Source organism: Daphnia carinata, chromosome 3 (assembly GCF_022539665.2).
Source record: "Daphnia carinata strain CSIRO-1 chromosome 3, CSIRO_AGI_Dcar_HiC_V3, whole genome shotgun sequence".
Classification (NCBI taxonomy): Eukaryota; Metazoa; Arthropoda; class Branchiopoda; order Diplostraca; family Daphniidae; genus Daphnia; species Daphnia carinata.
Window position 1 is genome coordinate 4,570,896 of NC_081333.1, and position 17,761 is coordinate 4,588,656.

General features: G+C 40.6%; 2 protein-coding genes across 2 annotated transcripts; both read right to left on the reverse strand.

The window, feature by feature from the left end:
• Positions 1–619: 619 nt before the first annotated feature.
• LOC130693786 (uncharacterized) lies at positions 620–3,849 on the reverse strand. The gene is made up of 2 exons (XM_057516993.2): positions 3,762–3,849; positions 620–3,660 (listed from the first exon to the last, which is right to left on the reverse strand). Exons 1-2 carry the CDS (start codon positions 3,795–3,797, stop codon positions 1,234–1,236), a joined length of 2,463 nt encoding a protein of 820 aa, XP_057372976.1. The 5' UTR covers positions 3,798–3,849; the 3' UTR covers positions 620–1,233.
• Positions 3,850–9,976: 6,127 nt separating this feature from the next.
• Positions 9,977–10,891, reverse strand: LOC130693784 (protein lin-52 homolog). Its single transcript, XM_057516991.2, has 4 exons — positions 10,730–10,891; positions 10,596–10,667; positions 10,420–10,533; positions 9,977–10,177 (listed from the first exon to the last, which is right to left on the reverse strand). The coding sequence occupies exons 1-4, from the start codon at positions 10,764–10,766 to the stop codon at positions 10,029–10,031; spliced, it is 372 nt and encodes a 123-aa protein (XP_057372974.1). The 5' UTR covers positions 10,767–10,891; the 3' UTR covers positions 9,977–10,028.
• Positions 10,892–17,761: the final 6,870 nt, after the last annotated feature.

The following is a 17,761-nucleotide window of genomic DNA, read 5'->3' on the forward strand; positions in this document are numbered from 1 at the left end:
GGCCTTCAACGAGAACAACTCTCACGCGCAGAGTTCCTTGCCGATATTATACTATTAAACTCATTTCTTTTTCCTATGATCCAATATATGTTTGCAATCTCAGTGCCAGCTTGAATTGTCCCCCCTTCCGGAACCTGAGGTTTGTCTTGTTATATACACTTCATTAGAATCTCCTGTAAATGGCAATTAAACGTAAACATCTTGAGCTTATGAAATTCAGACGCCAATTTTTTTAAATCACACCCTGATTAAAGAAAATCAATTGAAAAATACAGCCTTGTTGTGTGCGCAAGAAAGGTAAGTTGCAATTGCAGGTCAATCGAGAACCAAATCGGACTGGTGCACCGTAAATATATGCGCGTATGTAACAGTGAATTCCAGTTTGAAAGGAACGAAAAAACCAATGACATTGAGAGCTTCGTGTTTCCTGTTAGTTAACCTCCAACTTTATACATGCTCATTCGCAGGCTGACAGAATATCCAGAAAATAAGTTCGTGGGTAACCTGTTCTAATACTTGTAATCGTGCTACCGTTTCGGGAACAAGGGCGTGGTTTTTATGGAGAAACAAAGCAAAAATGTTTACGCTGCTTATTAAGGGAAAAAAACACTTGAGCAAATTTGATTGACGGATATATATTTTTTTGCCAAAAGGAGATTTTGAAATAATATCGTGTTTGCAAGGAAAATGAAACGTGTGTGTCATTCCTAAATTTCAAGGGGGGGGGGCCAATTGTTGATGACGTCACGAACATTTTTTGTGCTGTCCTTTTAGATTTCCCGTCTTCCAGAAATTCATTATCGTTGCTGGACGTCATTGGCTACAACTTGAATATTAAACTAGTATTACTTTTAAAAATCAAAAGGAAAAACAAATCATCACCGTTTTTCACATCGCTCTGCTTTAACAATCGGTGGTTTATCGCAGGGTTGTGGTGTTATGTCAGCGCTAAGTGGTTAATTCCTATACTACACATAATAAAGAAAATACGTGTTTTAAAGATGAAACGAGTTGCAGCTAAAACTGTATTTAGCTTTCTTGCTGGAACACGGAGAAAGAGGAGAAGGCTACATACCGCAACCACCCCCCCCAATGATTAGGGGGATTGAAAGCTATCCCGAATTGAACTGGTTTAATTGGTTAGAACGAAGTAAGTAATAACAAAAAAATAAATCCCGAAAGAGACGAGCCGTTGTTATGGTACAAGAAGATCATTGGGAAGTGTATAGCCATCTACGAAAACCAAACCAAAAGGCAAGTGAATAAAAGCGGGAGGTAGAAAGATGATTGAATGATCGATGGTGCCGAACTGAACGACGGAGATGACAGAGCAAGAGCTTCAGCGTATTTCTCAATCAAACGCTTGCCCCTGACGTCCGGCATCGATTTCAAACGGTCGTCGATCTCTTGAATCTTTCGCTGGAACAACGGGTTGGCCAAAATGTCTTCCACCTCAAGTGAAACGTCCATTTCCACAGCATTTTGAACGGCCTGATTTCCGTGATTTCTTCCACCTATCGATGCCGCCATTCCCTGTTGATGTTGAACAGCTGGCGGGGCCACTGCGTCCGCTTTCGCGCCTGTGAAAAGCCGCTGGATTTCCGGAAGCAAACTCAAGTCCACTTCCAAGGACAGGTCATCGTGCTCATCCGATTCGCGGTGATATACGGTCGTATTGATTGGACGGCCTTGGTGGTCGAGAACGCGCCCTCTCCTTTCTCTCGAGTCGTCGTGTTCGTGTGAGTCTTCCAGAATTCGAACACCTGGATGGACTGGCGCTGCTTGGATCTGACCATTTGCTGGCTGATGGCGGACGCCAATCACGTCTTCTATAGAGACGTCATGTTCATCGGAATGTCTGAAGTGATGTCCGACGCCAGGTGTTGCGGGAACGCGACCACCGCCAGGTGGTGATTGACTTCCGACGTGGTGCAATTCTGAAGAATCGTCATCGATTTCGTCCGAGTGCCTAATGACGTGGCCGCCAATGACCGTTGTTTCGTGAGGCGTGACAGCCACCTTCCGCACGAGCCCGATCATTTCCATCGAATCATCGCGCTCGTGTGATTGTCTTGACACGACACGCACTCCCTGCTGGCCTATTGGGCGCATCGGAAGACTGCGACCAATGCCCCGCATTTCGTCAGACGTGTCGTCGAGTTCGTGCGAATGCCTCATCGAAGGCATTCGCTGGACCGTTGCAGTTCCGTTGCGGACATGCAAAATCACTTCGACCGACGTGTCGTCACGTTCGTCAGAATGGCTGACACGATGAACGTCTTGGTGGTTCGACCTCGTTAAGTTGTGTTGATTCAATATTCTTCTGACGACTTCAGATGACACGTCTCGTTCGTCAGAATCCCTGAACACGCCCTGACGATGAACGGCAGTCCTTTGCGTTTGGCCGTTCGATAGGTGGAGGACGCCTTCTAACGAGACATCGTGTTCGCTAGAATCTGCCAACAGATGTCGCACATCCGTTGGCGGAATTGCAGGGGTGCCTACACCTGGGGAAACGGCTCGTGTTGGGATGCCTGTTCTGACGTGATGGATTTCCACAGAATGATCGTCCACTTCGTCAGAATGATCGATTAAATGGCGTCCGACGATGACGGCCGCAGCCTGTCCAAGTGTTGCCGGTCGGATTTGAACGTTTTGTTGGTTCAAAACGCGCGCCACATTGTCAAGGGGTAGCGGAGGTCCGTTAACAGGTGTTTGAATCCCAGCGTTTAACTGGATCGGATTAGTATTTAAGGCTGTAAATGTAGGTGTCGGGGGCATACGTGATCTTGTGATTTCATCGGAAAACAAATCGTCGTGTTCGATGGAATCTTTCTGTTCGGCTCTGACGTTAACGATCTGCTTTGTTATAGGGTCAATTTGGACGTCAATGTCATCAGCGTGTTCCAACCATGGCAAATCAACGCGACCGCCAGAGCGCGGCCGATCAAGGGGAGGTTGAGGATTAGTCGTTTGACCAAGGCCAGTCGCTTTGGCCGCTACTGCTGGAACATTCGGAATGGGCGGTGCGTTTAAAACCGATACTCTTGAAACAATTTCATCAGAATAATCGTCATGTTCGTCAGAATGTCTGAACATGGCCTTGTGGATCGGTGGGGGTTGAACGCTGACAGGAGTCGTGACCGTACGGATAATAACCTGTTTTCCCGGTTGGGCGGAAACAATCAAACGCTCGTCCGGATGCTTGGTAATACGTTGGCCCGCTTGGCTTCCGGCATTCGGTGTCATTTGAATTGATGCAACCTGCTTATTAGAGCTCAAAATACCTGTAATGGATCTTTCTTCGTCGGACAGGTCATCGTGTTCGTCAGAGTGGAACGAAACGGGAAGCCGGACGTTAGCCGTTGGGGCTCGAGTCACTTGGTTAACGGTACGGATCGTCGGGTTTCGGCCAACAGCCGGAGCAACAGTGCCAACAGCAATCCTGAACTCTGAGGAATCATCGTGTTCATCCGAATGCCTGGCAATGGCCTGTCCGTTATTGGCCGGACGTTGTAGCCCTATCCTTTTCAGATGATCTTCTGCCGATGTGAATAGCTCGTGACTTTCGCGAGATTCAAATCCACGGACTCCATCACTTGTAATTGTGAAAGAATCAGCTTCTTTTAAATTGATTGCAACGAGTAGTGCGCCAATCAGCTGGAAAAAAAACAAAAAACAAATAGAATCACAATTATGAGAAACACGTTAACTGTCAGAGGGACATAATTTATAATTCTTGTTTTTTTTTTTTTGTTTACCACTACGTAAATTTGACGGCACACAGTGGTCGTCATCGAACTAGTTGCTTCAAGTTTCACTAGGGGAATAACGTTACCGGTTCCGGGCACACCTGGATTTATACACATTGCGTGATACAGCGAAAAAAAAAAAAAAAATGAGAAAGAAAACGAAGACCTTGATTCCTTCGGCGTGGAACAGCCAGTTGTCAAGGTTGAAATGCCGCGCTTGTTTTTTTTTTTTTTTGGAAAACCAGGTTTTTACCCTAGGAATATTTATTGATAAATTAACAAATGGAAATGGTTATTGTATATTACGTGTACCAGGACACGAACAGTTCCAGGTATATTGGATTCAGTTTTCGCTATTGGCACATTTCGACATCACGTTCAAATCATTTTCAGAATTATACAGAAGAGACCAATGAATGTTTTTGGAGACTTTCTGGGAAGTTAGGCATATCCTTGGATGACGTCACACTGTTTTTCATCAATATCTTGATGGACGGAATATCACTATTAGAAATGAGATATCGCGCCGCAGTGTTCTTATGTTAGGAATGCGTTATTCAATCGTGAACATTGGCCTTTTTTATCGCAGTTGTTTATCCATACAAAGATGAGCATGCCTGATTCGTTACACATCATCACACCGTAATCACGGTGAAGGATTAGTTTTAATCTACCTCGTCCCTCCATCATCCCACGCGTATGAATGGTGTATTCATAATCAAAAATGGTGTTGCGACACAGACAGGAAGTGAAAGGAAAACTAGATTCCGCTGGCCTTGGCCGGGGGGCCTAACGACTTTTGCGGTATAACGGTAGCATCGGTCGTTAGAGACATGTCGGCCGGGTTACTCACACAAGGATACATTTTCTGATATTAGACTAACTGGGCGACATGAACTGCCTCGTCAGGATACCGTGAAAGGTTGCACACCCCAAAAAAGAAGGCGTGGACAAAGGTGAGTGAGGCTGCACATCGTTCGTTTGAAAATAGGTCGTATTAACACGAGATACATTTTTTTTTTCAGAACTAAAAACCCACATTTATTTTTGTCCTATTGCCCTGCATAGTCTATTGCCAACAGGGGACACAATGCATTTCATTTAAAATGAAGGCTATCGGTTGAAGCCTTTTGGTTTATGCTTTGAACAATAACAACAGCAATGGTAGAATTGCAGTCGTAAATATAGTTTTGAACAATCCGAATGATGACGTGTTACAAAAATTGAAACAAAAGGGTGGACCGCCCTTGCCAGAGCCTATCAATTCATCTCCTGCTTTTATGAAAGCCAAGTATTGCAAATCGTGATGGTGCGTTGGAGGCCACACTTCACAGGTTGGTGGGGTTTGAAATCGACACGACTGTCACGGACGGAAATAAAAACACGGAAACGACGGATATGTATCTATATCAGAGAAACAGATCTATGAATAAAGGGAACGCAAAAAAAGTTGAAATTCCGACACGGTTCTTAAAGTACTGTTACAATCGTATTCCAATTAAATTATTTTCCCAATTTGTTCATTATGTGCACATAAAAGAAAATATTTATTGAATATTTGACGCTGTTTATTTTCTTTATTTTCTGATTTTGGTTTTGGTTTTGCATCCCGGATTTGTGCTGCGCTTGCGCAAAACGTTTTACACGCATGCACTTCGAAAAACAAAGGAAATTTGGCAAACTACATAAAAAATCTCAGTAGGCGTTTTTCCTTGACGTAACAATAAAAGGCAAAATTGTTGTGGGCAGTGTCGACAACCAAACCTAAAAAAAGAAACAAACTAACCCTCAGTCGGAACTTTAAAAAAAAATCATGTGTAATACGAGGACGTCAAATGTGCGCAGTGGGGATCTAGAGGACAAAACGTGCTCTGCGGTATGTCAGGCCCTTATTTAATAAATTATGAAACAATAAGTCTAAGTGTATACAGTGCTGTTATATGAATCGGGAGGGGACAACAGGCGCCGTTCAAGGCGTCCCAAGATTTTAGAGGTCATTAGAACGGGGCATTATTCCACGATGAAAGGAAAGGTGCGCTGTAGGTTAGGGCGTTTTTCGGCAGCTCCACCTGAACATGGCTTAAAGGCTTGATGACCTTCAAAACGATATTGTTCGTTTATCCGTGCATTTAGTGAACTAACGACGAACAATATCACTCGTCCACTTTGTCATTTCAACTGAATCAAGGAAAACGTTTTGTACGAAAATCGGCTAGAAAATAAGATTCGATAGTCAAGGGCCATGTAACTTAATGTTAAATTAATGGAGTAGACGCACTATCTTGAAATACTATGGACTTTTCTCTTAGCCATTAAGTTAGTACTTCTTTCAAAAACTTTTTTGTTGTTCCGCACGAATTCATTGGATATAGAGCGATGGAGGAAGGTAACGTTATTGGGAGATGTGGACGCCAAAATAGATAAGAAGATTTTTACGACATCGTGATTTAATTAAGATATGTATCGTTTTCAGGCGTCTTTTTTTTTATGCAATAACCTAGTATCAACCTTACCTTATTGTGATCTAACCTTCTTTTAACTTGTAGTTCTGTTGTACGAATTTGTTTTACAATAAAACTAAGATGAATGCGAAAACCAAATACATTTCGTGCGAGTGAGAAAGGTGATGATACAACCCAAATATATTGGATCTTACGTTATACCGAAAGCACAGGGATAGGATCTGGCCCGTCCCGGGCCTGGATCGTGGCTGATTGAGAAACGAGGAGTGTTTCTGGGTCAAGGTTGGAAACGAGAGAAAGATAGAAGTAAGAATAAAAATCAAAACTATCAAAGCGATTATTTGCATGCTATATCTGTGCAAATGTTATCCTGTAAAAAAAAAAAGATATAATTCGCGGTTCGTCGCCTTCGGGAACTTCCCCCTAGGCCAGGCCGTTGCTCCTTTTTGGTCCGTAGACCGAGGCGGAAGTTAGTTCCTCAAATTAAATCATAGCAATTCAAATACCATGGTCGCTTAGGCCTGTAGTTATGTCCGTTGGAGTGATATCCGCATACTCGACCCGATACTATCACGACGGGCCACTACGTACAATCCGTCTGCTCGTGGAGCGGCTCTTACCATCCGTTGGACTTCTGGTTTACTTACCTTTGGTAAAAAGCCGATTGAATCAAGACGATACGTATGTGCACTGGGATCAGTGTTAACCTATTAGCATTGGCCAGGTGATTTATTAGGCCGATGTCGCATGTAGCCTACACTCATCTCGTCAGTCCATGCAAACGCCGCTGGCCAAGATGCAGGTCTGAAATGTTCAAAGAATTAGTTGCGTTGGAGAATGATAGACGTACATGCTCGTCCTGATATTATCAAGACCGGCCACCGTAGCTCATACCCGTTGAACGACAATTACCTTCAACTTACCAATTGCTTATTTTTTTTCTTTGGTAACAGCCGGTTGGGTATGAGTGATACTAGTGTGCACTGGGACAGTGTTTAACCTTTCTACTTTTTTATTACCATGTAGACTTCGGTAATATCGCATGCACGTTATCACTCCCATCATCCCCCTGCAAAATAAACATTTGGGATAAAATACTACTATGAATAACTTACCTTATTATTCCTTTACTTCAATCCAGCGGAGCTTTCTTCAGCGTTCGCACTTTCCTTTCTTCGTAGAAGTAGGCTCGCTACACCTACTTCTACATTAAAGGAAAGTGCGTCACGAAATTGCGATAATGTTTTGGAGTCATGCGGTTCTGCATTTGGCACTAGTCAACTCCTATTATGGGATTTTAGCCCTCAGTTTGTGCGTAAAGATAGAAAACTTACGATTTCCACCGCCAGGTGAATTCACGGTTGGTTGTGTTACGTTCCTACACCACCAGGTGAATCGTACAGTTAGTTGTGTCAAAGGTTGATTGTGTTGTTACATATTGTCATAAGTCATACTGTATCATAAGTCCAACGGATGGTAAAAGCCGCTCCCCGAGCAGACGGATTGTACGTAGTGGCCCATCGTGATAGTATCGGGTCGAGCATGTGGATGTCACTCCAACGGACATAACAACAGGCCTAAGCGACCATGGTATTTGATTTGCTATGATTTAATTTGAGGAACTAACTTCCGCCTCGGTCTACGGACCAAAAAGGAGCACGAGCATGGCCTAGGGGGAAGTTCGGGGGGGTTCCCGACGGCGCTCAACCGTGAATTACCTCTTTTTTTTTTTTTTTTTTTTTTTACAGGATCATATGAAGAGATGCGAAATCAAATAGGACTCAAGTGACGATATTTTTTTCGTTATTCACGAAGAGACGAACGCCTTGAATAGGCGCAAGTACCGCTTGTACCCCACCGTCCTAAGTCGGATTCGATTTTTTTTTAAGCGATATCATAAGTATTTACGCTTTTATCCTATCCACAATATCGACATGGCTTTTTCATCACTCGCTGTTCTGGTGAAAAAGGTTCAATATAACAAGAAAAGTTATCGGAAAAGTTATCGGCTGATAACACGTCTAGCTAAAGGCAGCTGATCAAATACAAATGAGAATTTTATATCGAATTAATACCGGTTTAAAAAGCGAATACCAGAATGCAGTGCCGACCTGATGTTTGCTCCGAATCCGCGCTAATGCGCTTTATGTCGTTGACGAAGCAAATCTTCTCTCCTTGTTGTCGACTGGAATAACGTAAGGACTGTGGAGCTTTATAAAATTCCTTGTCAGCAAACTAGTTGGCAAAACATATGATTTCTTCAACCTTTTTTTTTTTTACTTTTTATACGATAACACAAATCGAGAAAAATAAAGGACTTCTTGTTAAGTTCTGTAACATGTTAAGTATGCTACATAACACAGTACATTTATCCAGCACAGTTTGTGGCACATGGTTCTTCAAATTAAGCACCAAAAGAACTAGGAAATAATGGATATACATAAGTAAAAAACACCAAAGCAATAGCAAATGCAACTTCAATCGGAACTCGCTTAACAAAATTAGCAACCATTAGATATTGAGGACGAATTTTACTAAGGCCGTCCATCCATCTAGATTCCGGGACATTTTTCGTGTTGCGAACCAGTATCTTGTGGTACTTTTTTACTTCGGGCAAACAGTATTCTTTACTTCCTGTTCGAGTGGCAAGAAGGACTGGATTCATGTCATGACCATCATTCTGGAAAATGTTTCCTCCTTTTTCTACCAAAAGCTTCAATACATTCAACGATTTGCAACGTTTATCACAAACGACATAAAAATCCGGTGTATGACCGGCTGTCACCGGCATTAGGATTTCCGCCTTTCTCAAGCAGCAGCGAGATCTTCTGTGCCCTAATTGCGTTATTTTCATTGTGTATGGCCCAATGCGGGGGATCCTTCGAAGGATGTCAACAGCATTTGGGTTTCCTACATGTTTGAGTAAAATTTTCACGAGAATGGGCCCGTGAATTCCCGGCGACCAAATGCATTGGCGTCACCTCGTCTTTTCCACTTGTATTCGCATCTCCGTTGTTTTCGAGGAGGATCGTCATCTGTTCGACTGCCTTTTCTCCGGGGCTATCAGTCACGTAACGTACAGATGTGAATCTTTTTTCTCTATCGGGGAGATTAGGATTACCCCCTTTTTCAAGCAGCATCTGTAAGATGGTTTGCCGAGTTTGGGAGTGGTTTAGGACAGCAACGTGAAGAGGTGAGCGTCCCTCTTTGTCTCTTATATTAGGATTTCCTCCATGGTCGAGGATCGATTGAACAATATCAAGTCGAGATCTCGCCATTGCTGACATGTACAAAGCGATGAAGTAACGTTTCTCTAGAGCTGTTAAGGCGAACATTAGCGCCGCTTTCTTCATTGACGGCAACTAATTCTCTCATTTTGTCTCCGCAAATTCCCAAGTTGATCATCGCACAATTGACAGGAGTGAACCCATTGTTTCCTCTGATTTGAACATCTCCGTTGCTCAGTAAGAGTTTCAAAAATTTCATATGCATGTTCTTTTTCGTTATCGGCTGCATAATGAACTGGGGTGTTACCAAATGCGTCAATGGCATTAGGACCGCCATCATTTTCTAGCAGGATCTTAGTTATGACAAATGTTTTCGAGGTTGGTTTTAGAGCAGCAAAGTGAAGGGGGTTTCAATCGGTTGCTATCACCTGTTAGGTTTTACTCCAGTTTTAAGCACTGCTTCCATTATTTTTGACCCGTGGACCCCTTCGTTGAACATCGCGAAATGAGCTAGCGTCGGTATTAAAAATTCTAGTCCAAGGATGATTAGTGTATATCCACTTTGTCAAAACAAAAATTCTAATGTTTTATAAATTTCTTCTTTTATGAGACGAAAGTATATTTAGGTATTTTCCTCTTGTCATTTCTTTGGCTTCTTCAAGACCGAGCTGGTATGCCAAGTTTTGTAGCTGTTTAACTTCAACTATTAATTCCTGAGCTGTCAACTTGGAATAACCTACAAATTGGATAAAGGATTAGATTTCTCAATTTGTTCAACTGCAGAAAAACTACAGTTAATAGCATGTTTTGAGCTTAATTAATGCAAATAACGAATAAATCTAAGGAATTTCAGAAATTAAATCTAGTGAAATGTAGAATGACATGCAAATAAAATGCAAGTAAAAACTAGCATTAGAATTCTTTCAGAAAAAATTCTATGTCACAATAAAGCCTCTTAAAAAAATGAATGGTTCATACGTCCAATGAGGGTGTAGTCATGTTTATCCAATTCCTGTGGAATTATGGATTGGGGTAACGATGGTACTTCGGGCGACCTCGTAGGTTCAATAACAGAATACTCTATTCCTGGATCTGTTAAAATTTTGTTTAATATCAAACTAAAACTTTAAACTCTTACTGTTTAATTCTTTTACAATTGCGTTCAGGCCAAATATCAGGAGATGCACGATCTAGTTTTTCTGTGCTGAGTAGACTTTGTTCCAAATCTGAATTAACATAAAGATAAAATTTTGTTGTAGTTTATCACGAAATATATATCTTGCTATACCTGATGACGTCTCGGCTTTCATTTTTGTTTTTGACATTTCACATTAAACTACTAACGAGGCTTTCTTTTGGTCTTTTATCTGTTTCAATACAAAACAAAGTTTATGTTTGCATACAAACAAAAGACCAAACCCGCTAAACGGTACCCGGCGGTCCTTTATACTCGGCGTTGCCAGTGCATTTAATACTTTTACATTTTTTTTTGTTGTTTTTTTTTTGCACCGTAATCAGACCTCTATTATGTAAACAATTTGATTGCAAAGATCATTTTCTTCTTTAGAAAGCATTTGGCCTTTTAAAAAGAAACGTCGTTATTTTACTGGTTTATTTTACTTCGGCTCAAAATTTGCATTAACGAGTCGACGCGTTCTGTTTCGCATGACGCAAGATAACTTCACCAACATCTAAAGAGTGATTTGTATTCAAAGCACAAAAATAGGGAATTTTCCATAAAATTAGGCCGTGAATTGATTTTACAGTAAATGTAAATTTTGCCCAGTTGGCTTTATAAGCAGACCTGCGTCTTTACATAAGGCTACCTAACACGCAATATTTGCGCGGCAAAAACAAAAAACAAAAAAGCCCATGTACTGAACGAACGAAAAACCTCATTGTCGCGTCCTCAACTCACGAAACTCACTTCACGCAGACTATATCGCAATCGAAATCATCTGATGCTTAAACCTATATCACTGGTGTGTGACTTCATTGTCACCGATGATGTTTAGAATTTCCTAGAATGAAGATTGTCAAATTTTAGCATTTATTTACAAAAGACTAGGCTACGTTTGCCTTATCGTTGTTCTTTTTGTTAAGCAATGGACTTTAATCATCAAAACGTTGTTTGATCCATTTGAAAATGAAGGAGTGGAAATAAAAAAGTTAGGGAAGGAAAAAAAAAGGGGGAAGAAAGATAACAATTGACGTCAGCGGTACCCTACTCTTCCGGATCATAGTGAACAGGAAACGAGTCCGGAAGGTGACGTTAGCCTTCGACCCTATTGTTCGTGTGGCATGAAAAGATGGGGTACCAGCTCAAATTTTAAAAGAGGCGCGTGTTCGACCACTCGCCACGGAAATGGGAAGCATATAATGCCGCGGTTTCCCTTTTTTTTCGATGCATTTTGCCACCATACTTTATACAGTAGCCTATTTTCTGTAAGTCTATATAAAGTACGCTGCTATAATTTTTCACCGTTCACCAAGCCCATTTTGACTTTTTCTTTATGAGCTTGTCTGGTTGGTCACAATTTCGTGCATCATAATCAATGACATCAAGTTTATTATCTGTCAACATTACATTATTTTCCATTCCATTTCTTCAATAACGTCAAACCAAGACGATACAGCGGACGCGGGCGTTGGGAAGACACAGCCCATTTACAACATGTCGAATGATTATGGTAAAATCGGAATATTTTAAAATTGAACTTGTATTGATTATAAATTTTTTAGAATGTGTATCCACCGTCGTTACAATTATAATATCTTACGCGTCTTGTATGTAGTCTCCGTCATTCCTGATTTATGTCAGCTAAATATCTTGCGTAAGAATTCAGACGATAGTAATCACATTTTAAATATTAATAGTTACAAGAATGATGGTCACACCCACCGTGAATGTCTGTTGCGCAGTTGACGAATGAGGTCGTGTTAAATCTATTGAATGCGGTGAATAAAGTGCAAACGGGTCAATAGGAAGATCAAACGAACCGTTCCATTTTGCTGTCTATTTAACATGTGTTCCATTACATGTGGCTTTGAAAAGGCTATAGAAAAGAGAATGGCCTTTGTCGGCCAGTCACTTTTTCGTGGTATCGTTGACTTTCACACAACGCCATTCTACATCTGTTTATACATAGATATGGCTATAAAAGAACTATTCGACACGGGCTAAGGAAATCAAAGCTAAATTCCAATGACACGCTTGTCGGACATCCCAACAGATGCGTCTACATGCAAGTTACGTGGTTACACTAAAGAAGAAAGAATCGATTGTGCAGTTGTAAGGCGTCCCCCAACCATAGATTTGGATCACATGGTCACATTTTTTTTTTTCTTCTTCCTTTTCATACGTCATTGTAGCTTTTGTTGGCGAAACCTTGAAAAGACGAGCCCATTTCAGATATATAGAAAGAAATAATGGTTTTCGTCACAAACTGTTACCTTATTTTTGGCCTTAACACGGAAACCGGAAGTCGCTACACAATTATAGGCTAAACACCGCTTTTTATAAACTTTTTTGCAGAAAACGCAAGCCCAATTTTTTTTTTCCGGGCCTATCCCATTGACAAAAAAGGCGGAAAGCCGATTCTTTTGTGGCAAGTCAAAGGCGGCCTGAAAGCGTAATAAATTTGTAGTCAGCATTAACAGATACTGACAATACAGCCTTGACTTATTTGCTCGTCTCTTCAATATCTTGATGTATGGTTTTGTCGAACACCCGGTGAGTCGCAAATCCGAATAGAATTTTGCATTATGTTATTTTTTTCTGTCTTTCATAATGGGCAATCGCTACGCTTTATATAACACCAAATAGATCGTGATGGTTGTGACGAACATGCGAATAATTTTTTGATGTTGTACAGATTCATGTTCATATTGTTGCACAGGAAGCTGATGTTCTTATTTATTCACGGGTTTCTCACGATTATTGTATTTCAGAAAGCCAATAAGAACGAGTTATCTCTAGCAATAGGCGTTCTGATGTTAATATAAATTACAATAGCAACCCATATTTTCAAATCTATTCAAAGCTAAATGAAAAAATCATCTAATGTTTCTTTAAGGCGTAGAATTGCAGACTTAGAACTGAAGCCACAGTTTCTCGTTTTTATAGTTCTTATTACACGTTGTCGAATGATTAGGGGCGAAAATTAGAATCATCACATGCCCAGGTAAGGCAATCGATAAGCTTTGGCGGTTGTGCTACCAGCAGAAGGAGATAAATGGTAATTGATTTTAGGCCTGAAAGCGACTGTATGTGCAGTAATATACAGTACCTTGCGAAAACGTAAACATCTAAAAAAAAAAAACAAAGAATGCTCTTTCAACGTGAAACAGCTAGCCAGTCAATGACGATTTAATCAGGAAAAATCAATTAGGCCTACCAGTCATCATATTCCATTTACGTGTTTTTCACAAAAGGTTGTGAATTGCCATTTTATGATATTTACTATCAGTTAAAACTTGTTTGCATGCATGGATTCTTTCCACGTAGCAGGAAACATTGGGGCAGTTGAGTGACGCGCAGGTCGGCTATGCGGGATCAAATGGGGGCAGCTCGCCTTTGAATTTCTTCTCAGAATCTTATTGGCTTTATTGCGTAAAGTACAGAAGAAATAAAAATCATGTTAGCTACACGACATTGGAAACAAAAAGGCCCAACAAAAGAAAGGAAATGACTTTTTCTTTGCAAATGTCACTCGTCTAAAATTGTTTTTTTAAATAAGAGAAAGATATAATATGCAAAGGAACATACAATAAACTGAAGTGGGATTAAAAAAAGTCCAAAGTGGTTTTTTTCACCGCCATTTATTTACTTGTTTTTATTCATTTATTTATTTATTATTCCATTTCTTTTTTTGAAGGGAATGTCAACTTTGAAAGGCAACTTCTATATTCTGTGTTCAACTGACTTTTTCTTTCAGATTTTACAAAGATATGCGTCGCATCTTCGGGACGAGATTAAAGCCAGGTACAATAAGAAACTTGTTCTGATCCGCCATGTCCCAATTCGGATGTCATGAAGGTAGAACGTGATGTCCCATTTCTCATAAAAAATAATTTTTCGTCATTTTATTCCCATAAAAGATTAATACGTGTTGATCAATCTTTAAGTTAAATATAATTTCGATCACAAATAATTTCCGTTTGCTACACAAAAAGCCGGTTAGTTTTCAGCATTCAGATATTTAAATGGTGATAAAATAATCCTGGTGTATTCGAGAGAGCCAATGATATTCTTAATACAATAGTGGATGCCTACTTTACGTAACACCCTATAATGAACAGCCCCCCCCCCAACAAACAAATGCAAGGTGTGGTTTGTACTCGTCTTTCTTACCCCAATACTCGCGAAAAGACTTCAAACATTAAGCAATCGTACAACGTCAGCAAGTTCAGTTTTCATTTGAATAGTTGAGAAAATGGAGCGAAAAGTAACAGCGTTGCGTATACCATGAGTTTTACGTCAGTCAGTTAATGTCGGCGGCTGTCACCACGAAGACGTGGGAGTTACATATCCTGATGCAAATAGCACAGCGGAATAGGAGGGTAGCGGTGAACTGCGTGTTGGCTTTATTTAGTTGTCCTCTTGTTTTCTCGCGGCATTCACCAAAGACTTTGAGTATAACGAACGACAGAGACTATTACATGCGCACATTCAAAACCGTCAGGAAGTGGAGTTGGGCGAAGCAATAACCGTTCTAGCTCTTTATCGCTTTCGTGATGCCAGTCAACTGTTATCAGATGAAATTTGCTCGTCACTTGGTCACGTGACTCACTAACTCCCCTGTTTTCCATAAGTGGAACCTGCTAACTTAACTTATCAAATCCTCTTCAGTGTAATGAACCTTTTCACTTTATGTGAATAAATGGTTTATACTTGAAATAAGCGTTTATCGTCCTATCCTTGCAAATCGGGGTTTGTTTAAAAAATATGGACAAAAACCATCATCGTATTTGTTAGAAATAACGTTAGACACCGACCATTCATTTACGTTTCCATAAACGAAAATTACATATTGAACATTCAGTTCAATGATTTCATAGAAACTTAAAAAAAGGTGAATTTAATTCCATTTGACTGAATCAAAGAACATTACGTGCGGACTTAAATAGAAGAAAGCTATGCGCCTATGTCGACTGCTACTTGTATAAAACAAATCGAGCCCGCTTTCCGTACCTTTATTTAAAGATTTAGGTGAACAATTTTAAAAGCCTTGAGTGTTGAGCACGTAAACTAGTTGCTAACGAGTCACGAAATCAGCTCGCAGCGTAAAGAAGCTCACAAAACTGTGACCTATTCATACAGGGGCGATTTTCAATAGGATATCCCCCCGCTCTCTTGTGTCCCTTACGGTTGTGTTCATGCATTAATAGAAATCCCTGTTAAAGCGATCGGTAATGTTGTCAAACCACCGTGTCTAAGCCCAACAGGGTTCTTTTGATATCGTTAAAGTGATCGGATAGACGGAGGGTTACACACCCTCCCTTAAAAATAAATAAGGTTCAACACCCCATTGTTAACAGCTACAGTACGGCTCGCTATAAGCCTCGACACTATAGCCCAGTCTTTTCGCTATACAGGCAAGCGTTAGATAGCGTCTGATGAGAATTTTGACCAACAAAAGGAAAACATTCCAATAAAACCGAGCAAACGAACTGTGCTGCAGAGTAAAATAACATTCAAGAATTCGACCAGTAAGCCTATCAAGCATCACGCAGTTCTATAAAACTTACCACTCTTGTGGATAGAAGATTTCGACCTAATTTTTTCTTTTTTTTTGTTCAGGATAAAGGACCATGAAGCAAGTATCGCCACATGTCATGCTACATTCTTCTAAACGTCCAGGGCAGTTTAAGAAAAAAAAAAAAAAAATGAAACGATAAAGCTGTAACTGAAACCGAAGGGGAAAATGTTAGTAGAGTGATCTCGAATATTTCCTTAAAGTTTTCGTCACTTTGATTTGTATAAAATGAGTAACCTAAAATGCCTAGCAAACCAAGGACAGAAATCGGGTGGACTTGCGTTCAAAATTCAATTGCTGAAATATAAGGAAAATTGTTGTCAAGCCTAAACTCGTCCAAGATTTTATTAAGTACATTAAAGGACATTGAATAAGGATTGCGAGTTAATAATTTTTTTGAAAACTGTACTACATCTTGGTATTCCTTTACGTTAAACATAATTTGCAATATAAATTAAATGCGAACGGTACGGTACATTTTATTGTAAAGACCCATGTTGGAAATGAAAAGTTCAAAACAAACGGTTGATACACAGGCAGACATATAGATTGAAATAAAGGCCTAATCTCTGGCAACGACAATTCAAAGTGAGAATGATTGGGCCAATAAGAGAGACCACGAAATCCAGGAACCCCCTCCGTACGAGGGGTTTAATAGGACAGGCTGTGGATCTGGTTAGACATAAGGCGGGCTTTACTGTTGAATACTCGGTGCAAATGTCAGCCAAAACAGCGGGCGGCCGCGTGATTGCGATGGCATAACAGAAGCGTTTGTGTGAGGGCAGAATACGGCGCCGTCGCTTCAGCGCGTAGTAGTAAGCTATTTCAGCGTCTATAGTAGTTGGGGGTCCGAGTCATCAATCCTGCTTAGGTGAAGACAACGAGTCATCTAAAATGCACCAAGCCTCCTGCTGTTCCGGCTGCCAACGCCTATATACCATCAACTCCTACCGCTTGTATAATACTCGCCTGTAGCTTATAAACGAACTGTGCAACTCTCGTTCTCTCTCTCACACACACACACACAGATCCGTAAGGCTTTTTATTTTTTTTTATTCTCTGTGGTACTTCCAGAGTACCATGGGCGTTGCTTGTTATTAATGGACACTTGCCCCGTCGGGCATCCATACACGCAAAGCTGTATCCGGTGAAGGGTAAACGATTTAATGGTAACAGAGTTGTCTCACTTTTCTTCACCAGTTTGTCCTATATTAAAAGCCAAAAATTTCCGAAAACAAACAACTAAATTTTTTTTTTTTTTTTAGACATCACCGCTATTTGTAATAATGAACTCGCCCGGCACTTTTATAGTACCCCTCACAAATGCTTCGTAACGATTTTAGGGTCTTTGTGCAACACCGTTTACACACTTGTGATTAGGGTAGCATTATAGTATTTCGTCTATACGTGGCAAAAGCAAAATGTCAACTGAATGACTGCAAAGCTGTACAAATGCATAAATACGCAAATAGTAGACTATGCAATGATCCCTTAAGGAAAATAGGAAAAGTGTACCGAAAAATGGAATTCTTTCTTTTTCATTTCAGGATGTTAACCTTGCA

Excerpts from the sequence above, each read along its gene's own strand:
- LOC130693786 (XM_057516993.2), bottom strand. The coding sequence starts at position 3,797 with ATGACGACCACTGTGTGCCGTCAAATTTACGTAGTG. Across the intron at positions 3,661-3,761 it reads GCCGTCAAATTTACGTAGTG|CTGATTGGCGCACTACTCGT; the intron begins GTAAACAAAAAA and ends TTTTTTTTCCAG.
- LOC130693784 (XM_057516991.2), bottom strand. The coding sequence starts at position 10,766 with ATGTCAAAAACAAAAATGAAAGCCGAGACGTCATCAG. Across the intron at positions 10,668-10,729 it reads GAAAGCCGAGACGTCATCAG|ATTTGGAACAAAGTCTACTC; the intron begins GTATAGCAAGAT and ends ATGTTAATTCAG. Across the intron at positions 10,534-10,595 it reads TATTTGGCCTGAACGCAATT|ATCCAGGAATAGAGTATTCT; the intron begins GTAAAAGAATTA and ends AAATTTTAACAG.